We start from the raw sequence: 24,403 nt of genomic DNA on the forward strand, positions 1-24,403 counted from the left end.
AAAAAGACCGACAGGACTAATATAATTGCTACCAACTTCGTTTGAGAGCAATTAATAAAGAGTACTGAGGGTGTCAGGACAATTTACCCATTTGTATTTTACCCAATGCCAACTTAACCAATTTATCCTATTGCTAAATTTACCATATTTATATAATATTACTATATAATAAATGGCCTGTTTGACTTGATATGAAACTAACACAACATAACATGGGATTATATTGTCCACGTAAATATTTTAAATAATCCTTGTAATAGCGATTGCTAAATTGTAATCAGATAATTGAACGAAAAGATCAAAGAGAATTGGGTAAAATGGCATTGGGTACAATGGAATTGGGTAAATTGTCATGTAACCAGTACTGAGTAGTCATGATTACAGATTACTCATGACTTCTGAGCAATAGAAGACCGACAAAAAAAATTGCTGAAAACTTTGTTGCAATTGTGCGCAATTAACAAACATTAATTTAACAATTTCAATAATAATCGAACAGAAAAGTAAAACTTAAACTGCAAATCAATATCTAAATACCACAAACTCTTTGAATATAGAAATCATCTCTCCAGAAGCAATTAGTTTTCAGCAATAAGTCTAGTTCTTCTTGGCGCGTACTAAATTCCGGCTTTTTTGCCATAACATATCCAAAGACAAGCAGAAACTCAAGGTGATTCATACTTTTCGACCACTGTTCAATTGACTTGTTGATCTGAAACTTTTCGAGAATTCCTGGAGCGGCTTGAAATGCTAACACCTTAAGATTTGGTATACTTTGAACCGCATCCATTAAAAACTCAAATTCTTTCCGAATATTTTTGTCGATACCAACTAGATGCACACAAAGCACCTCTATTGAAGAATCTTGGATTTTGGTCATTGTTTCGCATTGCCCTTTCTTTTCCTTTGATGACCTCCAATACGTCAAAGCCAAGTTTCTCAAACCTTTAGGAATAACAACATGAGAGAAAATATCAGCTGGAATTGACAATGTTTGACATCTTGCACCTACAAGGTACTCAGTTTGATTCCAAGATTCCGCTTCATCGGGCTCCAAAATGCGACTCCCAATTTTGATGAACTGAAGGTTCGGTGCATTCTTTTCGAAAAAGGTGAAAAAGGACGCTTTAGGCTGTTTCAGCATTTCTATGTCTAAAAGTTTCAAGTTCGGGAACCGAGGGGTATCCGGAAGTTTGGGAACTTCAGGAGTCTGACGGACTTGACGATGACGTCGTAGGAATTGATCAAAACCATCTTCCGATTCATCGGAATCGGAAAAATCAGAAATATCATCCATGATCCAATTGGCTTGAATAACTTCTTCGAAAAACCACGCTTTCGCTATGTTCAAGGTCCTCATGCGAGGGAACCATTTTGATGACAGGCTCAAGATTCTGAACAAACTGAAACACAAACAGAACTATATGCAATGCTCATCAAATTTGAAATATTGCTGCAAAATAGTCAAAATGGACGCTTTCAACGTTAATAAAGGAAAGCATAAACAACTGACGCCGGAAAAATTGCTCTCGAACGACTAGCGGGAACTCAAACCTTTTGCAGGCTACTTCAGTCGGGGATGGGCGTAATTGGAGATTATTAAATACACTAAAACCACTGAAAAAATCAAAATGACAACAATTTTGGCGTACTTTTCATTTGATTCTTAGAAATGAATTGTCACCACTTGAGTTCACCTGCTGGCACATGTCAATGAGACAAAATATTAGATTACGCAAAAAAATCAAGGGCATAAAAATCATTCGAAAATTTAAAACGGTCAAGAAAAAAATTAGTGTTGCTTTCAAATCGAAATTTCTGGGCTACAAAAAAATTACATTTTAACTGTTGCTTTCAAATTGATGTTTCTGGGATAAAAAATTACGATTACAATAATGAACACTAAATATTTTGAGACCTTTGTAGAATATTCTTCTCACAGAGACAATAATGATTGTTTCAAATGCTGTAATCAAATTGTTTGTAATTGTCTGATTCGAAAAACGCAGCAACTGCTTCGAAAAAATTACAACAGTCCAGATCAAAAATTTTCACCGCAAAAAAAAGATAAAAATAATTTAAAAATTCTAAAAAAAACAAAGATGAAAAAATAAAAAATTACATGAAAAACTACTGAGCAAGTTGAAAAGTAAAAAAATTACTTTCCTAATTTGAAAATTACAGTTCAAAAAACTAATCTAAGGTCAAATTTTGCCGGCGGGAGAAACATGCTTATTGGCAAAAAGGCGGTAACTAAAGATGTTTGAATAGGCTTGACAAACAAGCCAAGACATTGGCTAAACATTACTTTGAGAACTAATTTTAACCAATCGCTGAACGTAGACTATTTTTTCAATTCCTCATTTACTATGAACATTTGAACCGCAAATATGAAACAGTAAACAGCAATTACAAGCATAGCTGGTAGATTGCCAGAAAATAGACGCAAAATCTTAAAAGGAAACTTTTTATTAAATGTTGAGATGTTATATTTTATGAAATTGATTAACTTATAGATCCTTCTATTAGCTGCCCTCAAATAACCTTCAATTAGAGGGACACGCATTCACTTGACCTTATCTCTTCCAATTAAAGCAAAGAAGTCAATTCAGAGAGAGGAAGTCATTATTGAGAGAGTAAGTCACGCGAATGGACAAAAGTACTCTCTGCATTAAGAGAGAAAAAAAATGTCACGCACGCAATGCAGTTGAAATTGCATGAACAATGAACAAAAAGCAGAATTAAAGTTATTGTGACGTCAAATGGTCGTAACGAAAATCTTGATGGCGAAAAAAAACATAGCAGGACAAGTCGATACAATTCAAAGAATTTTCATTGACTAAGCTGAAAACTGACCAAGAATGGACAATGAATGCATTGGGAAACCAATTTAGGAACTAATCAGATAAAAAATTTATAAATAGTAAAAATCAATGTCAAAATGCCGCATGTGAACAAAAAACCACTAGCGGGAAAGCAAATTTTTGTTGAAACACCATTTTCTCACTCCCACTTTATTATTAAGTCGAAAATTCCACGCCGCAAAGAAAATCGCATTTTCGCTTCAATTCCTGTTTCGGTTTGACCAAAATCATCACTTCTATTTGACTTGAAAACGTGTGAAAAGATCTTGAAAAAAACAGCGCCCCACCACAATTCAAATTTTTGAATTGTAAAACATTACCCGAAGAATTTCGGAAGCATCTCGAAGCGTCAAAAATTCAAAGGAAACCGTAAATACATCTGGAACTACAAAATTCGTTTTGAAACATTAACTCCTCATCAGCAGATTTGAAGAGAAAATTGGTAAAACTTACACTACTGTCACCAAGAACAAAAGGTGAGCATTGATATAATGGGAGAAAGTTGAAGTTAAAAACAAACACGGCATCAACCAATAACAATACAGAAAAAAGAACAGGATTAAGAAATAAAAAATCTGACAAAAATGAAACCTGAAGCCTTGATATCGTTCACATTAATATTACTAAAATCTTTCAGTATCGTTGACATAATGCCAAAATACTTAGGATGGCGAAAAAGCGATAGGCTCAAGAAAATGAGAGGGCTACAAATTATCATGAACAAACAAATTATACTAACTTGAGAAAGATAGACCTCCACATTCAACTGTGCTACCCAAAAGACACATTGCGAAAGCATAAGGCATGTAGTATTCCTATAAAATAAAACGAAAAATTTAAATAAAAAAATAGGACTCGAAAGACGCCAAGTTTTAAATTTTTTAAGTTGTTCTTATGAAGTCACTGCGATTAAGACAGAAAGAAAGTATAAATCTCTTATTGGAGACATCGTAGAGAAAACGAAATTAAACTTTTGCAAAAACTAAAATCACCAAAGAGCTCAACCATAAATTATTTCAAAATAACGTACCACTTTTTTTATTGATCCTGTGATCTGACAGTTTGATTTTCTTAATTTTTGAAAAATGAAATAGAAAAACATGAAGTAGAAAAACAAGTACATTTCTTTATTTAGCATTCAAGGCTAAGAAAAAATATATAGCTATCCTCCTGTAAAGATTGAAAAGTAGAAACACAGTTCAAAGATTAGAAACAATAAAATATTTTGCGAAACCGACTATTTTCTTACAAAAATCTACATATGAAGAAGCTTTCGCCAAAATTCAATTATTATTATAACGGTGCACAAAAAGACTTCTAGTAATTAAAACCAATAAACAAACAAAAAATTGGACAAAAACAGCCAAAATCGGGCAAGCAAGTGAACAACTTTAAAAAACAAAAATACCTCACGTTTCAAAGAGGCATGTTAAGTTGTCATAAGTGATGATTTTTGGACAAAAGGTCGGCTTTAAGATCTAAAAACAAAATTAATTTTAAAAGCCAAAAACGAACTAAAAAAAAGAAACATTTGCTCATTCAAATTTGAAGAGCATTATTAGACTCCCAAAAACAATGTGGAAACAATTTCAGAGGTTCACATATTCGTACAGCTTGTATTAAAGAAATTTTTTACAAAAAACTAAATTACAAGCACAAAAGGAGAGCCAATAGACAAAAAAATGGCTAAAAATGCCTATCTATATGCGGCATTCTGCCAAAAAACACATTTCAAAGTCGAAAAGTCCTTCACTGATCGATGCGGGTGATAAAAAAAACTTCTCTCGCTCAGAAAAAATGCGTTCACACGGCAATTTCACTCTTTTGCGTGTAGGTCAAACCGCTGTCTGAACGAATAGTACTTCCGGCAAAAAACCTTAGTCTTCGAGTCGTAAAAAAAAACAAAGAGAAGGCCAATGATAGCCTCAGCTATCGCTTTTCGGCTATTAATAAAAAAAACTAGCAGCAGCTAAGGGATGTTCAAATTTTCTGGAGCTGAACCAAAAACTATCTAAAATTTAAGTACCACTTTTATTGACCCTATGATCTCAAAGAGACAAAAACATTATTCCCCTTACGTAACAATTTGAAAGCTCAACAGTCATTTAGCATTCAAGGCTAAGGAAAAATATATAGCTATCCTCCTGTAAAAATTGAAAAGTAGAAACACAGTTCAAAGATTGGAAACAATAAAATATTTTGCGAAACCGACATTTGTCTGAAAAAAATCCACATATGAAAAAGCTTTCGCCAAATTTCAATTATTAGTAAAATGGTGCACAAAAAGACTTCTAGTAATTAAAACCAATAAACAAAAAATATTGGTCAAAAACAGCCAAAATCGGGCAAGCAAGTGAACAACTCTAAAATAAAAATACCTCACGTTTTAAAGAGGCATTCAATGCATGCAATATCATTGTTAAGTTGTCATATGCACTGATTTTTGAAAAGGTCTGCTTTAAGATCTAAAAACGAAATTAATTTTAAAAGCCATAAACGAACTAAAAAAGAAACATTTGCTCATTCAAATTTGAAGAGCATTATTAGACTCCCAAAAACAATGTGGAAACAATTTCAGAGGTTCACATATTCGTACAGCTTGTATTAAATTTTTTACAAAAAACTAAATTACAAGCACAAAAGGAGAGCCAATAGACAAAAAAATGGCTAAAAATGCCTATCTATATGCGGCATTCTGCCAAAAAACACATTTCAAAGTCGAAAAGTCGTTCACTGATCGATGCGGGTGATAAAAAAACTTCTCTCGCTCAGAAAAAATGCGTTCACACGGCAATTTCACTCTTTTGCGTGTAGGTCAAACCGCTGTCTGAACGAATAGTACTTCCGGCAAAAAACCTTAGTCTTCGAGTCGTAAAAAAAACTCCTCATCAGCAGATTTGAAGAGAAAATTGGTAAAACTTACACTACTGTCACCAAGAACAAAAGGTGAGCATTGATATAATGGGAGAAAGTTGAAGTTAAAAACAAACACGGCATCAACCAATAACAATACAGAAAAAAGAACAGGATTAAAAAATAAAAAATCTGACAAAAATGAAACCTGAAGCCTTGATATCGTTCACATTAATATTACTAAAAACTTTCAGTATCGTTGACATAATGCCAAAATACTTAGGATGGCGAAAAAGCGATAGGCTCAAGAAAATGAGAGGGCTACAAATTATCATGAACAAACAAATTATACTAACTTGAGAAAGATAGACCTCCACATTCATCTGTGCTACCCAAAAGACACATTGCGAAAGCATAAGGCATGTAGTATTCCTATAAAATAAAACGAAAAATTTAAATAAAAAAATAGGACTCGAAAGACGCCAAGTTTTAAATTTTTTAAGTTGTTCTTATGAAGTCACTGCGATTAAGACAGAAAGAAAGTATAAATCTCTTATTGGAGACATCGTAGAGAAAACGAAATTAAACTTTTGCAAAAACTAAAATCACCAAAGAGCTCAACCATAAATTATTTCAAAATAACGTACCACTTTTTTTATTGATCCTGTGATCTGACAGTTTGATTTTCTTAATTTTTGAAAAATGAAATAGAAAAACATGAAGTAGAAAAACAAGAACATTTCTTTATTTAGCATTCAAGGCTAAGAAAAAATATATAGCTATCCTCCTATAAAGATTGAAAAGCAGAAACACAGTTCAAAGATTGGAAACAATAAAATATTTTGCGAAACCGACTATTTTCTTACAACAATCTACATATGAAGAAGCTTTCGCCAAAATTCAATTATTATTATAACGGTGCACAAAAAGAGTTCTAGTAATTAAAACCAATAAACAAACAAAAAATTGGACAAAAACAGCCAAAATCGGGCAAGCAAGTGAACAACTTTAAAAAACAAAAATACCTCACGTTTCAAAGAGGCATGTTAAGTTGTCATAAGTGATGATTTTTGGACAAAAGGTCGGCTTTAAGATCTAAAAACAAAATTAATTTTAAAAGCCAAAAACGAACTAAAAAAAAGAAACATTTGCTCATTCAAATTTGAAGAGCATTATTAGACTCCCAAAAACAATGTGGAAACAATTTCAGAGGTTCACATATTCGTACAGCTTGTATTAAAGAAATTTTTTACAAAAAACTAAATTACAAGCACAAAAGGAGAGCCAATAGACAAAAAAATGGCTAAAAATGCCTATCTATATGCGGCATTCTGCCAAAAAACACATTTCAAAGTCGAAAAGTCCTTCACTGATCGATGCGGGTGATAAAAAAACTTCTCTCGCTCAGAAAAAATGCGTTCACACGGCAATTTCACTCTTTTGCGTGTAGGTCAAACCGCTGTCTGAACGAATAGTACTTCCGGCAAAAAACCTTAGTCTTCGAGTCGTAAAAAAAAACAAAGAGAAGGCCAATGATAGCCTCAGCTATCGCTTTTCGGCTATTAATAAAAAAAACTAGCAGCAGCTAAGGGATGTTCAAATTTTCTGGAGCTGAACCAAAAACTATCTAAAATTTAAGTACCACTTTTATTGACCCTATGATCTCAAAGAGACAAAAACATTATTCCCCTTACGTAACAATTTGAAAGCTCAACAGTCATTTAGCATTCAAGGCTAAGAAAAAATATATAGCTATCCTCCTGTAAAAATTGAAAAGTAGAAACACAGTTCAAAGATTGGAAACAATAAAATATTTTGCGAAACCGACATTTGTCTGAAAAAAATCCACATATGAAAAAGCTTTCGCCAAATTTCAATTATTAGTAAAATGGTGCACAAAAAGACTTCTAGTAATTAAAACCAATAAACAAAAAATATTGGTCAAAAACAGCCAAAATCGGGCAAGCAAGTGAACAACTCTAAAATAAAAATACCTCACGTTTTAAAGAGGCATTCAATGCATGCAATATCATTGTTAAGTTGTCATATGCACTGATTTTTGAAAAGGTCTGCTTTAAGATCTAAAAACGAAATTAATTTTAAAAGCCATAAACGAACTAAAAAAGAAACATTTGCTCATTCAAATTTGAAGAGCATGATTAGACTCCCAAAAACAATGTGGAAACAAATTCAGAGGTTCACATATTCATACCGCTTGTATTAATTTTTTTTTTTAAATTAAAATTACAAGCACAAAAGGTGAGCCAATGGATAAAAAACGGCTATAAATGCCTATCTATATGCAGCATTCTGCCAAAAAACACATTTCAAAGTCGAAAAGTCCTTCACTGATCGAAGCGCGTGATCAAAACTTCTCTCGCTCAGAAAAATTTAGTTCACACGGCAATTTCACTCTTTTGCGTTTCGGTCAAACCGCCGTCTGAAAGAATAGTACTTCCGGTTAAAAAAACCTTAGTCTTCGAGTCGTCAAAAACCAAGAGAAGGCCAATGATAGCCCCAGCCATCGCTTTTCGGCTATTAATAAAAAAACTAGCAGCAGCTAATGGATGTTCAAATTTTCTGTTTCTGGAGCTCAAACAAAAACTATTTAAAACTTACGTACCACTTTTATTGACCCTATGATCTCAATTAGACAAAAACATTGTTCCCCTTAAGTAACAAATTGAAAGCTCAACAGTCAAAAGTTCAAAAAATTGTCACCGCAAAAAACATGAAAAATATTTTAAAGATTCTGAAAAGAAACAAAGATGAAAAAATATTAAATTATAGTGAAAAACTACTGAGCAAGTTGAAATGTAAAAAAATTACTTTCCTAATTTGAAAATTACAGTTCTAAAAATAAATCTACGTCAAATATTGCCGGCGGGAGAAACATGCTTATTGCAAAAAGGCGGTAACTAAAGATGTTTGAATAGGCTTGACAAACAAGCCAAGACATTGGCTAAACATTACTTTGAGAACTAATTTTAACCAATCGCTTAACGTAGACTATTTTTTCAATTCCACATTTACTATGAACATTTGAACCGCAAATATAAAACAGTAAACAGAAATTATAAGCATAGCTGGCAGATTGCCAGAAAATAGCCTCAATATCTTAAAAGGAAACTTTTTATTAAATGCTGAGATGTTATATTAAATTGATTAAATTATAGATCCTTCTATTAGCTGCCCTCAAATAACCTTCAATTAGAGTGACCCGCATTCACTTGACCTTATCTCTTCCAATTAAAGCAACGAAGTCAATTCAGAGAGAGGAAGTCATTATTGAGAGAGGTAAGTCACGTTTGATAAAACTTAATAACGTACCACTTTTTTTATTGATCCTGTGATCTGAGTTTGATTTTCTTAATTTTTGAAAAATGAAATAGAAAAACAAGAAGTAGAAAAACAAGCACATTTCTTTATTTAGCATTCAAGGCTAAGAAAAAATATATAGCTATCCTCCTGTAAAGATTGAAAAGTAGAAACACAGTTCAAAGATTGGAAACAATAAAATATTTTGCGAAACCGACTATTTTCTTACAAAAATCTACATATGAAAAAGCTTCGCCAAAATTCAATTATTATTAAAACGGTGCACAAAAAGACTTCTAGTAATTAAAACCAATAAACAAACAAAAAATTGGACAAAAACAGCCAAAATCGGGCAAGCAAGTGAACAACTTTAAAAAACAAAAATACCTCACGTTTCAAAGAGGCACGTTAAGTTGTCATAAGTGATGATTTTTGGACAAAAGGTCGGCTTTAAGATCTAAAAACAAAATTAATTTTAAAAGCCAAAAACGAACTAAAAAAGAGAAACATTTGCTCATTCAAATTTGAAGAGCATTATTAGACTCCCAAAAACAATGTGGAAACAATTTCAGAGGTTCACATATTCGTACAGCTTGTATTCAAAAAAATTTTTTTTACAAAAAAACTAAATTACAAGCACAAAAGGAGAGCCAATAGACAAAAAATGGCTAAAAATGCCTATCTATATGCGGCATTCTGCCAAAAAACACATTTCAAAGTCGAAAAGTCCTTCACTGATCGATGCGGGTGATCAAAAAACTTCTCTCGCTCAGAAAAAATGCGTTCACAAGGCAATTTCACTCTTTTGCGTGTAGGTCAAACCGCTGTCTGAACGAATAGTACTTCCGGAAAAAAACTTAGTCTTCGAGTCGTGAAAAAAACAAAGAGAAGGCCAATGATAGTCTCAGCTATCGCTTTTCGGCTATTAATAAAAAAATAGCAGCAGCTAAGGGATGTTCAAATTTTCTGGAGCTGAACCAAAAACTATCTAAAATTTACGTACCACTTTTATTGACCCTATGATCTCAAAGAGACAAAAACATTATTCCGCTTAAGTAACAATTTGAAAGCTCAACAGTCAAAAGTTCAAAAAATTGTCACCGCAAAAAACATGAAAAATATTTTAAAGATTCTGAAAAGAAACAAAGATGAAAAAATATTAAATTATAGTGAAAAACTACTGAGCAAGTTGAAATGTAAAAAAATTACTTTCCTAATTTGAAAATTACAGTTCTAAAAATAAATCTACGTCAAATATTGCCGGCGGGAGAAACATGCTTATTGCAAAAAGGCGGTAACTAAAGATGTTTGAATAGGCTTGACAAACAAGCCAAGACATTGGCTAAACATTACTTTGAGAACTAATTTTAACCAATCGCTTAACGTAGACTATTTTTTCAATTCCACATTTACTATGAACATTTGAACCGCAAATATAAAACAGTAAACAGAAATTATAAGCATAGCTGGCAGATTGCCAGAAAATAGCCTCAATATCTTAAAAGGAAACTTTTTATTAAATGCTGAGATGTTATATTAAATTGATTAAATTATAGATCCTTCTATTAGCTGCCCTCAAATAACCTTCAATTAGAGTGACCCGCATTCACTTGACCTTATCTCTTCCAATTAAAGCAACGAAGTCAATTCAGAGAGAGGAAGTCATTATTGAGAGAGGTAAGTCACGTTTGATAAAACTTAATAACGTACCACTTTTTTTATTGATCCTGTGATCTGAGTTTGATTTTCTTAATTTTTGAAAAATGAAATAGAAAAACAAGAAGTAGAAAAACAAGCACATTTCTTTATTTAGCATTCAAGGCTAAGAAAAAATATATAGCTATCCTCCTGTAAAGATTGAAAAGTAGAAACACAGTTCAAAGATTGGAAACAATAAAATATTTTGCGAAACCGACTATTTTCTTACAACAATCTACATATGAAGAAGCTTTCGCCAAAATTCAATTATTATTATAACGGTGCACAAAAAGAGTTCTAGTAATTAAAACCAATAAACAAACAAAAAATTGGACAAAAACAGCCAAAATCGGGCAAGCAAGTGAACAACTTTAAAAAACAAAAATACCTCACGTTTCAAAGAGGCATGTTAAGTTGTCATAAGTGATGATTTTTGGACAAAAGGTCGGCTTTAAGATCTAAAAACAAAATTAATTTTAAAAGCCAAAAACGAACTAAAAAAGAGAAACATTTGCTCATTCAAATTTGAAGAGCATTATTAGACTCCCAAAAACAATGTGGAAACAATTTCAGAGGTTCACATATTCGTACAGCTTGTATTCAAAAAAATTTTTTTTACAAAAAAACTAAATTACAAGCACAAAAGGAGAGCCAATAGACAAAAAATGGCTAAAAATGCCTATCTATATGCGGCATTCTGCCAAAAAACACATTTCAAAGTCGAAAAGTCCTTCACTGATCGATGCGGGTGATCAAAAAACTTCTCTCGCTCAGAAAAAATGCGTTCACAAGGCAATTTCACTCTTTTGCGTGTAGGTCAAACCGCTGTCTGAACGAATAGTACTTCCGGAAAAAAACTTAGTCTTCGAGTCGTGAAAAAAACAAAGAGAAGGCCAATGATAGTCTCAGCTATCGCTTTTCGGCTATTAATAAAAAAACTAGCAGCAGCTAAGGGATGTTCAAATTTTCTGGAGCTGAACCAAAAACTATCTAAAATTTACGTACCACTTTTATTGACCCTATGATCTCAAAGAGACAAAAACATTATTCCGCTTAAGTAACAATTTGAAAGCTCAACAGTCATTTAGCATTCAAGGCTAAGAAAAAATATATAGCTATCCTCCTGTAAAAATTGAAAAGTAGAAACACAGTTCAAAGATTGGAAACAATAAAATATTTTGCGAAACCGACATTTGTCTGAAAAAAAATCCACATATGAAAATGCTTTCGCCAAATTTCAATTATTAGTAAAATGGTGCACAAAAAGACTTCTAGTAATTAAATCCAATAAACAAACAAAATATTGATAAAAAACAGCCAAAATCGGGCAAGCAAGTGAACAACTCTAAAATAAAAATACCTCACGTTTTAAAGAGGCATTCAATGCATGCAATATCATTGTTAAGTTGTCATATGCACTGATTTTTGAACAAAAGGTCTGCTTTAAGATCTAAAAACGAAATTAATTTTAAAAGCCATACACGAACTAAAAAAGAAACATTTGCTCATTCAAATTTGAAGAGCATTACTAGACTCCCAAAAACAATGTGGAAACAATTTCAGAGGTTCACATATTCATACCGCTTGTATTAAATTTTTTTTAAAAAAAAAATTAAAATTACAAGCACAAAAGGCGAGCCAATGGACAAAAAACGGCTATAAATGCCTATCTATATGCAGCATTCTGCCAAAAAACACCTTTCAAAGTCGAAAAGTCCTTCACTGATCGAAGCGCGTGATCAAAAAACTTCTCTCGCTCAGAAAATATTAGTTCACACGGCAATTTCACTCTTTTGCGTTTAGGTCAAACCGCCGTCTGAAAGAATAGTACTTCCGGTAAAAAAACCTTAGTCTTCGAGTCGTCAAAAACCAAGAGAAGGCCAATGATAGCCTCAGCCATCGCTTTTCGGCTATTAATAAAAAAACTAGCAGCAGCTAATGGATTTTCAAATTTTCTGTTTCTGGAGCTCAAACAAAAACTATTTAAAACTTACGTACCACTTATTGACCCTATGATCTCAATTAGACAAAAACATTGTTCCCCTTAAGTAACAAATTGAAAGCTCAACAGTCAAAAGTTCAAAAAATTGTCACCGCAAAAAACATGAAAAATATTTTAAAGATTCTGAAAAAAAACAAAGATGAAAAAATATTAAATTATAGTGAAAAACTACTGAGCAAGTTGAAATGTAAAAAAATTACTTTCCTAATTTGAAAATTACAGTTCTAAAAATAAATCTAACATCAAATATTGCCGGCGGGAGAAACATGCTTATTGCAAAAAGGCGGTAACTAAAGATGTTTCAATAGGCTTGACAAACAAGCCAAGACATTGGCTAAACATTACTTTGAGAACTAATTTTAACCAATCGCTGAACGTAGACTATTTTTTCAATTCCACATTTACTATGAACATTTGAACCGCAAATATGAAACAGTAAACAGAAATTATAAGCATAGCTGGCAGATTGCCAGAAAATAGCCTCAATATCTTAAAAAGAAACTTTTTATTAAATGCTGAGATGTTATATTATGAAATTGATTAAATTATAGATCCTTCTATTAGCTGCCCTCAAATAACCTTCAATTAGAGTGACCCGCGTTCACTTGACCTTATCTCTTCCAATTAAAGCAACGAAGTCAATTCAGAGAGAGGAAGTCATTATTGAGAGAGGTATGTCACGTTTGATAAAACTTAATCACGAGAATGAACAAAAGTACTCTCTGTATTAAGAAAGAAAAAAGTTGTCACGCAGGCAATGCAGTTGAAATTGCATGAACAATGAACAAAAAGCAGAATTAAAGTTATTGACGTCAAATGGTCGTTACAAAAATCTTGACGACAAAAAAACATAGTAGGACAAATCCTGATACAATTCAAAGAATTTATAATTACTAAACAAGAAAATTGACCAATAATGGACAATGAATGCAGTGGGAAACCAATTTAGAAACTAATCAGATAAAAAATCTATATAGCAAAAAAAATCAATGTCAAAATGCCGCATGTGAACAAAAACTACTAGCGGGAAAGCAATTTTTTGTTCAAACACCATTTTCTCACTCCATTTTATACTTAGAACAAAAAATTTCACGCTGCAAAGACACACCCTTTTTCTCTTCACTTCCTAATTCGGTTTGACCAAAATCATCACTTCAATTTGACTTGAAAACGACTTGAAAGATCTTGAAGACAGCGCTCCAGCACAATTCAAATTTTTGAATTGTAAAACATAACCCGAAGAATTTCAGAAGCAACTCGAAGCGTCGGAAATTCACATAAATAACCGTAAAAACAGCTGGAACTACAAAATTAGTTTTGAAACATTAACTCCTCATCAGCAGATTTGAAGAGAAAATTGGTAAAACTTACACTACTGTCACCAAGAACAAAAGGTGAGCATTGATATAATGGGAGAAAGTTGAAGTTAAAAACAAACACGGCATCAACCAATAACAATACAGAAAAAAGAACAGGATTAAAAAATTTAAAAATTTGACAGAAATGAAACAACTGAAGCCTTGATATCGTGCAGTTTAATATTACTAAAAACATTCAGTATCGTTGATAAAATGCCAAAATACTTAGGATGGTGAAAAGGCGATAGGCTCAAAAAAATGAGAGGGCTACAAACTATCATGAACAAACAAATTATACTAACTTGAAAAAGATAGAGCTCCACATCCAACTGTGCGACCCAAAAGACACATTGTGAAAGCATAAGGCAGGTAGTATTCCTAAAAATTAAAACGAAATTTTCTTATGAAGCCACTGCAATTAAGACAGAAAGAAAATATAATTCTCTTATTGGAGACATCGTAGAGAAAATGAGTTCAAACTGCAGAAACTAAAATCAACAAAGAGCTCAACCACAAATTTCAAAATTACGTACCACTTTTTTATTGATCCATTGATCTGACAGTTTGATCTTCTTGATTTTTCAAAAATCAAATATAAAAACAAGAAGTAGAAAAACAAGAAAATTTCTTTATTTAGCATTCAAGGCTAAGAAAAAAGCTATAGCTATCCTCCTGTAAAGATTGAAAAGTAGAAACACAGTTCAAAGACTGGAAACAAAAAAATATTTTGCGAAACCGACATTTTTTGTAAAAAAAATCTACATATGAAAAAGCTTTCGCCAAATTTCAATTATTAGTAAAAAGGTGCACAAAAAGACTTCTAGTAATTAACCAAAAATTATTTAAAACTTACGTACCACTTTTATTGACCCTATGATCTCAAAGAGACAAAAATTTTATTCCCTTTAAGTAACAATTTGACAGCTCAACAGTCAGAAGATTTGAGAATAAAAATTTGGAAAATTACATTTATAGCTTTGATTACATTTCAAAAACAGAAAAAATCAGCTCACGCATGCTGTGAAATTTGATGATTAACGCATTCTTAGCTGAAAAAAACTTTCTCCAACCTTAAAATCACAAGAAAAGCAAGTTAAATAATACCGCGCTCAAAGTAGCCCTCGCGAGTTGCTGTATTTCAAAAAACCAGGAAAATAAAGCAAAAAATTGCAAACTTCGACATGTTCTTGGAATATTGTTTGTGTCACTATGTAACATGATTACATTAGATCAAACACAGGATTCCATAGTTATCGATTTCATGCGGACCATTTCAAGAATGAGGCGAAACAGTGATCAATCAAACCAAAAACATTGAGGAATCGAAGCTAACGTAGCCGGAACATAGTTTGCAATGAACAGTTGCGATAACTTTGAAGTATAATTGTTCCTGATGACAAAGAGGCTCGGTAATTTGCGTGCACACAATTTACCGACCCGTATCATTTATGATTGAAGAAAAGTGTTGAAGCAAAGCACCGATTAATTGATAGTTTATAATCTGAATGGCTCCTGAGTAGTAAAAGAATTAATTTAATTTCATTGGATGGGTATTAGACCAATAAAAACGAGAAATAATAAAAAACTTAACGCAAAATTTAATGCGAAAACATTGAAAATCCATACAAAAATCCAACAAACTCCTCAGGTCTCTATCAAGCAGAACAGAATACTTGTAAGTGCAGAAACCTGAGTTCGTTTAGAAATGATAGTAGAAGAAGCATCAATAGTAGAAGAAGTAAAAGACTTAATTGCTTATTATGGCACTATATAACAATCAAAACAAAAACCTAAAATAACAGTTATCAAATTTATTCAATAAGACAATTTTTAATGACAATTTGACTTATCTATTGATCTGGTGTCAAAAAAAGTTATCACATTACATGGAAAGTGAAAAATGACGCCGCACTCAGAACGCAAAAAATGAATAAATGAACAAAATCTTGCTAGACCTCATATGGTCGGACCTCATATGTTTCAAAAAAAGTTATCACATTACATGGAAAGTGAAAAATGACGCCGCACTCAGAACGCAAAAAATAAATAAATGAACAAAATCTTGCTAGACCTCATATGGTCGGAACGAAATTTTCGACAACGAAATAAAATAATCAAGAGAACGAACGCCATCCGCTGAGCTATCACTATCACTATCACCCGCTGAGCTACCAAAAACTTTTGGTTTCAAACGCAAAGAACAACATGGAGCTCATACAAGGTTAAAAATTGTTATAAATTAGATCCGATAGTGATAGCTCAGCGGATGGCGTTCTCTTGATTCTTTTATTTTGTTGTCAAAATTTTCGTTCCGACCATATGAGGTCAGGCTGACTTCAAGATTTTATTCATTTATTCAGTTTTTTATTGCGTTGTGAGCATGGCATCATTTTCCCTCGCTTTCCATGTAATGTGATAACTTTTATTTTTTGAAACCAGATGAAATAGATAAGTCAAATTAACATAAAAAATTGTCTTATTGAATATATTATATACAACAATCAAAACAAAAACCTAAAATGACAGTTACAAATTTACTCAATAACACAATTTTTTATGACAATTTGACTTATCTATTTGTTCTGGTTTCAAAAAAAGATATCACCTTACATGGAAAGTGAGGAAAAATGACGCCATGCCACAACGCAAAAAAAAAATAAATGAACAAAATTTTGAAGTCAGCGTGACCTCATATGGTCGGAACGAATTTTTCGACAACGAAAAACATAGCCGGCAGATTGCCGAAATAGCTGCGAAAGAATAGACCTGCGTGCCATATAGAGATAGAAACAGTTACAGATCAAAATTGAAAAAAAAAATCGACGCCGCTCAAAAAAACTAGGCGAAAAAACATTCAGCGAAAAATGAAAAAAGCTTGTTAAAATTCAATCCACAGAAGCCTCTTATTAGGGACCTTTACTGCACATTTGAGTTCCTTTGACCTTAAACAAATATAAATTAAACCTAAGTTTTAAAGTGCAGAAGTCATTTTATTGAGTGAGGTAAGTCACGTATGATCAAAATCTAATCACGCAAATAACCTAAAAACTTTTGCTAAAGCGAGCGAGAAATGACGTCACGCGCGCCAATGCCGTTAGAGAGAGGAAGAAGTCATTCAGAAAATTTGACTTTTTCAGCTTTGCTGTGTGAACAAATGTAAAACGAAAAAAGAGCGTCAGACGACGAAACAAAAAACATAGCCGGAAGAATTCCGGAAGCGACTCGAATCGTCAAAACTTCACTAACAAAACCGTTATTGCAACGAAAGTCACTACCTTTTGTATTAAACCATTAACTCACTACCTCTCCAGGTCTGCTCTAAAAATTGGTGAAACTTGAACCACTGTCACCAAGAGAAACAAAATGCAAAATTTTAAATTATTGAAAACGTTTGGCAACGTCAAAAAAATCCGAAATAATTAAGGTGGTCAAAAATTTGATAGTCTGAAAAAGCTGACAAGGTTATCAACTGCCCTCAAACAATTCATGATTCTAATCTGAAAAAGATCGCGAAAGCAAACGGGAGATAATAATCCTAGAAACTAAGTTCTAAGTTTGAACCAAGTTTAAAATCTTTTCAGAAAAGAAACCTCAAAATTAAGAATCAGAAAACACCAGCAATTACAATTCTAATCACTGCAATTAAGACAAAAAACAACACACACCTGATCCTTGTTGTACATGTGCTAGACTACATGATTTCATACTAAATCAAAAATAAAATTGATCATAGAAAAGACATAAGTAGAAGAATATTCAAAGGCAAAAAATCGGTTAAAATATTACCACGGCCGGAAGAAAGCTGCAGTAAACAGTCATAAGTGAAAATTTTGCAAAGGGCTTGCTTTCAAACGCTCAGTACTGCCTTATGTTGAATGAAATCGATTGCAAACCAAAGAAATGACGAAAATCTAAGAAAAAGCCGAAATCATTCATTTTTTACTACTGACAAAATCAATATACCGAAAATAAATGTAGGTTCCAGGACAAAGCTGCAAAGATACTAACTAGAATGTGAAGAATATCGGCAAAATGTACGGAACACTGTAACAAAAAGACATTCTTAATTTTTGAAAGTTAAAAATCAATTTCAAAAATTCAAGAAAAACGAATACATTTCATTGTTCAGCATTCAAGACATAGAAAAGATAACTAGTAATCCGATACAAAGATCTATCCTCCTGAAGAGAACAAAAAATAGGAAAACGCAAAATTCATAAAAACGAAGCATTGAAATATTTTGCAAAAAAAATGGTCAAAGAACTTTTAAGTTAAGACTGCATTTATGAAAAAGTTTTAACTGCTTTTCCAAAACTTAACGCCAAGAAATGATTGAATTTTCATTGAAACGAAATTAAAGTCCCACATGTTGCTCAAAAAAACTATTTCTAGCAATTACAACCAAAATACAAACAAAAAAACTGACGAAAATCGGAAAAAAACCACCAAAATCGGATTAGCATGTGTACAATTTTATGAAACAAACTTACATTGAGGTAGAAAGAGGCGTTGAGTATATAAATTATCAGAGAAGTTGCCATATGAACTGATTTTTGACAAAAAGACGGTTAAAAGACCCAAAAATGAAAAAAATTATTAGAAAAAAAGCCAAAAATTAACTAAAAAATCAAGAAATATGCTCCAATTTTCAATTTGAAACGCATTTTCAGGCTCTGCAAGACACTGTGGCATCAATTTCCGAGGTTGAAATTTCAATATAGTATCGAATAAAATTTATTTCTACAAGAAATCAAATTAAAAGCAAAAAAATTGGGCCACTTAGACGAAAAAACGGCTAAAAACGGTTATTTATATGTGCAATTCAATCAAAAACTACTTTTCAAAGTCAAAAAGTCGTTCACTAAACGCAGCGCATGATCAAAAAACTTCTCTCGCTGAGCGAAAATCTGTTCACCAAGACAGCTTTTCTCACTTTCGCTTTTAGGTCAAATGCCGCGTGAACAAATCTACTTCCTGTAAAAAAAAAAAACCGAGAGAAAACCAATACTCCTCTTCGAGTCGTAATAAAAACCAAGAGCACCGCAATATAGCTATAAAAAAGCAGCTATAAAAAAAGAATCAAGAGAACGCCATCCGCTGCTCTATCACTATCGCAGCTAACTTATAACAAAATTTATGGTTCCAAACAGAAAGAACAATATGGAGCTCATACAAGGTTTTCTTAGTCGTTTTTCCACTTCGGGCTTCTTAAATTGTAACATATACTGTAAATGGAAAGGAAAGCAAGTACACCTGACATCGGAACCCAAACAGCAGGAAACATGCCGGACAATAGCTGCCATTGACACCACCGACCGATGATGAGATTAAAACAGTCATTAAAAAATGACGACAGCCTGTGTCAAAAAGTTTTCCAATTTGGTTCCAAGCTTCATTGATTCGTGAATTAGTTAAATTCAGCCTATAAATAGGAAGACAAAATGCTTAGTATTAGTACAAGTTAAGAGTTTGCTCTAAGGAACCCAGATAACCGTCACGTATTTATACATAAGTCTTAGTGCCCGGGCTTGATTGGTTAATCCCAATTCTTTTGATCTCGCTTTTTGACCTTGAACCTATTTGCCGAGTAAAATCAAAATTCAATTCAGTTGAAACTGTGAGTGAGATCGGTCAGAAACCAAATGTAAAAAATAGGTAAATTATCGAAAGGTAAAACGAATTTAGAAACAGCCGGAAAAATTCCGGAAACGACTCGAAAATGAATCTATCGCATAAGCTACCTTTTCACGTCACTAGTAACGATTAACGACACTAGTCACTATTAAAACAACAAAGAGAACGTGACAAAATTAAAAAACAGCAAAAATTAGCACGCAAAGCCAACTGAATTAAAAGTCAATTACTTCTTTATATAATACCAGTGCACCTTACAACAATCTTTCTTTTCTATGAAATTGAAAACATGAAACAGTTCACACAGCAATAAGCCAGAATTCTAAAGCTCACAAACATTTTCATTTTTGAAGAATTGGGAAAAGGCAAATAATTGTCAACAAAATTTAGCATAATTTACCAACGTTCCGTCATTTGTCTCAACAAAACCACTGTTTTATACCATAAGAACAGTAACCAATCGGAAACTTAAAAAAAATGAGCAATAGTCGTCTTTTCAACTCCCAACAAATCCGTAAAACAAAACGATGCTCAAAAAATAGCTCAAAAATTAGCAAAATAGCTGAAAAACATTGAATACAATAAAGCTGGTATTAGCTACAAACATTTTTCTTCGAATATTATCTGAACGCGTTCAAAATTGTTCCTATAGCTTACTCAAACAACACTAAGCCGAAAAACAAAACATTTTAACCAAAATTGTCTGGCTGAAAAAACGATTGTTAGTTGAAAATTTGGATCCCTTACAAAAAATCTACTGTTTTCGCTCCACTCTTTGATTTTGCTGAACACTCAAACCACTCTTTTCACGTGTTTCTTTTCCTTCTGTAAAATTCACTACAATACAATTGATTAAAAACACTTCTCAAACACGCCTCTTTGAGTCATAAAAAAGAAGAGCACCTGAACAATAGCCTTTAAGAGTCTGCCGGTCGCTTTTAATAAATTAGTTATCTACTGAGTACCCAATTGTCATGTTTCTAACCAAAAATACTTAAAAATATGAATAATATATAAAAGAAAATATGACAGACAGAACATAGCATAGATATCTTTGTAGACATGCAGTCTCAAATTTCGAAGGAAAAGAATTTAGGTGACGAGAAAAAACAGACTTCATAATCTGTCTGAGAAGAATTTGTTTGAGTAAGGTTGTTTCGATTAGCAGCCCTCAAATAAATTCTAATTTGCGAGGTATCCTCAGTTGAACTTCAATTGAAGGTGGCAGAAGTCTATTTTAAAGTGAGGAAAGTCGTGTGTGACCAACAATTTATCCACGCGAAGGAACAAAAATTTCGCTCCCATAAGAGTGAAAAATGACGCCATGCACACCACTCAGTCGATATTGTACAAATGAATGAATGAACAAAAGGCTGATTTTAAGAGAGCGTGACGTCACAGGTCGTAACAAAAATAGAGACAAGATTTAAAAACCAAAAACGGCTACTAACAGCTAGCTCCGCTCAGCTATCGCAGCTATCAAGAAAAATCGAGAATTATTCACTCCTTTCAAAAAGATTATTGGATAAATCAACTTGAAATATTTTTTTATTGATGAGATCTCACAGCGGTTATCTTATTTGAGTAAAAAGACAGTTTAATATTAGATTGTTTATATTACAGATCTTTTGATATAGCAGGCTGTTTTTTCATTGCGGATTCAACAAGCTAATCAACTAAAAAATCAACTAGGAAAACGTTTTGTTTTTAAAATACAAAACAAAAGCTGATAGTAGAGCTCGGTCTATTTTCGTTTATTCGTCTACATACACAGTGGAACGAGGTATTATTTTCGAATTTGTCAACAGCTTAAAAGGATAAAAAAACATATAAAATGAATATAGCTGGCAGATTGCCAGAAAATAGCCGCAATAGCTTCGTAGACCTGCAGTCTCAAAAAAAAACAGTAAAGAAGACAGACCAAAAAAAACTCGTCTTTTCATTGAAGGCTGATATGTTAAATCTTGATTAAAAATCTGTATAAATTTTTGCTGCCTCTATTAGCTGCCCTCAAATTACCTTCATTTAGAGTGACACACCCATTTGACCTTATCTCTTTGAATTAAAGTAAATAAAAGTCAATTTCAAAGTGAGGAAGCCATTTTTGAGAGTGAGGTAAGTCAAATGTTACCAAAAATTTAATCACGCGAATGAACAAAAAAACTCGCTCCACAAGAGTGAAAAATGACGTCACGCACGCAATTCAGTTGAAATTGCATGAACGAATGAACAAAAAGCAGATTTGAAGTGGTTGTGACGTCATATGGTCGTAACAAAAATCGCGACGATGAAATAAAAAAAAACCAAGAGAAGGTCAATAATAGCCCCAGCTATCACTGTGCAGCTATTAATAAAAATGACCAAAAACGAGTTAATACAGACCTTTAAAATTTATGATGTTTTTTCGTTATCTATTATATTGCGTGAAAATCTGTTTGTTCCATCAGCCTTGACCGCCATTGCAAAAACTCGAAAAAATTGAAGGGTCAGTTATTTGAATCAAATATTGGAACTATTGGATCTCTTCCCGTTAAGCCCACTACTGCATTTTGCAACCTCCAGTTGCGAATCATTTATAATATTAATACATGGAAAATTTGCATGTTCGCCTGTGGTTGCAAACAATATGGATCCACTAAGTTAGGGAGAGGAGAAAGCAATAACGGAAAATACACCAAACATAAATGCTCACGTCGAATCATCGTGGTTTACGCTGACAGCTTCCTGAGCAATCGAGTCTCTAACATCGTGCAGGTTCCAACTGTGTAGGTGCCAATCAGTTCGTTCATTTGTCAATCTTTCCAAAACGTCGAAAAAATTGTTAACCTCGTAGAATCTTTCTCGGAATGAACTTTGGTAAAACAAACAAAGACGTCTAAGAGAAGGTTGAATAAATTCTATATGTGACTCCAGCAAACAAGCCAAAGCATTGCAGGACTCCTCTCGTTCACGTGGCAATGATAACTGCAGACACCAAATTCTCCAATTTGTCATTCTTTTCATGAACTTCACAAGTTCTTTAAACTGCCACAAATGGACTTCGTATCGCGGAGCTGGCTCTATGCAAAATGTTATTGATGCTCGAATCCGAAAAGACAACACGTTACGACGCATAGCTCGACTTGTACAGGACAAATTAACGACGTCTCTGATGTCTAGGAGCTCACAGATGTCTTCCATGACGTTTAAAGGAACATCAAAAAGCCCAATCAGAAGACGTTGCTGTCCCATAATCTGTTCTGAAATGATGAATGCTTTGCCTTGTAACTGCTAACCATAATCTCAAAGCAGTGCAATAAATTGACGCACGTGAAAAGAACTCGTACAACAGCGCCCCATTTTCGCATCATGTTACCAGCTTTTGCACTCAATAAATAGCAGGAAAAGGCCCTCATTGTCATTCAAATCATTGGTAACAAAAAGCACTGATAGTCGAGCTTCAAATCTAAGTTGAGGGACTTCTCTTGAAAGAAGTCACTGTGCACGTTTTGTTCATGTTTTCATATTTGTTTTTACATTCAATCAGATTTCTTGCAAACTGAAAGCTATATCGTGGTAAAAATTGAGCAATTTACTGAGCAAACGTTTTGCAAAAATCCATAGATGCCTTAAGGGAAGCCAAGTTAATTTTCTATTTTTTGTTTAATTTGCAAATCAATTCACGATTAATGTTTACACCAAAAGATTTTAGGCAAAAATCAAATTGCGGGCTATTTCGAGAATTGACATACTGTTGAAAAGAAACAGAACGAGGTGGTAACACTCATTTTTAGTCAACAATATTTTAGCCAATTTTAGTCAACATAACATTGGCCATTTCTCGGGATTTTTATATCCGTCGGAACAATAATCATAAGTTTAGTAGATCTATTTTTGGATAAACTGCCAAGTTTAGTTTCGGAGGAACTGCAGATAGAATTTGGCCGGGTTTCCATACGCAGCTGTATTTTGAGTCTCAGGTGGAAGCTGTTCAACTTGTTCATGTCATCATAACTTTAAGTAAAATTGTGCATTGTGAATTCAACAACTGTAAGAGCAAGTTGAACAGATTTCACGTGGGACTCAAAATACAGCTGCTTGTGGAAAGGCGTAGAAATTGACGAAATCATATCTGGATTTCCTCTGTAAGTAAGCTTGGCAGTTTGTCTAAAAATAGATCTATTTAACTTTTGACGATTTGCGTCGACTATAAAAATCCAGAGAACCGGCCAAAAATATGTTGACTAAAATTGGCTTCTAAAACAGGTTGTTTACCATGAAAAATTGAATTTTGCGCGTTTTGTCAATGAGTGTATTTGGTGTTGTGTCAAAATGAAATAACAAATTACCGTTATCTGATACCTAATTTCGGTCTATAAAAATTCAAAATTATAGATCTTTTCCGTTTGTGGGCCCCCAGTACCTTATGCACCCCATCCCCCTCCCCAATTACAGAGCACGTGCCATTACCTAGTAAATTATAATGTACTCATATGCATCTGGGGGGGGGGGTATTAGTATGCAATTAGTATGCACCCACTAAGCAGGGGGGGGGCACAAAGAAAAAAGATCAAAAAACTTCAGCGAATGCTGCGTAAATTCAAGCCCAGCTTCGGGCAAAAGCCCAGGTTCGACTCTGATTGCCTTAGATCTCCCAGAAATAAATTCTAACATACACCTAGACCCCAAATTAGACA

General features: G+C 33.2%; 1 protein-coding gene across 1 annotated transcript; it reads right to left on the bottom strand.

Annotated features, from left to right (window-relative positions):
- Positions 1–422: 422 nt before the first annotated feature.
- On the bottom strand, positions 423–23,200 carry LOC142342128 (uncharacterized). Its single transcript, XM_075393328.1, has 2 exons — positions 22,420–23,200; positions 423–1,403 (listed from the first exon to the last, which is right to left on the bottom strand). The coding sequence occupies exons 1-2, from the start codon at positions 22,956–22,958 to the stop codon at positions 530–532; spliced, it is 1,413 nt and encodes a 470-aa protein (XP_075249443.1). The 5' UTR covers positions 22,959–23,200; the 3' UTR covers positions 423–529.
- Positions 23,201–24,403: the final 1,203 nt, after the last annotated feature.

Source organism: Convolutriloba macropyga, chromosome 7, assembly GCF_964194025.1.
Source record: "Convolutriloba macropyga chromosome 7, txConMacr16.3, whole genome shotgun sequence".
In the NCBI taxonomy this organism is placed as follows: Eukaryota; Metazoa; Xenacoelomorpha; order Acoela; family Convolutidae; genus Convolutriloba; species Convolutriloba macropyga.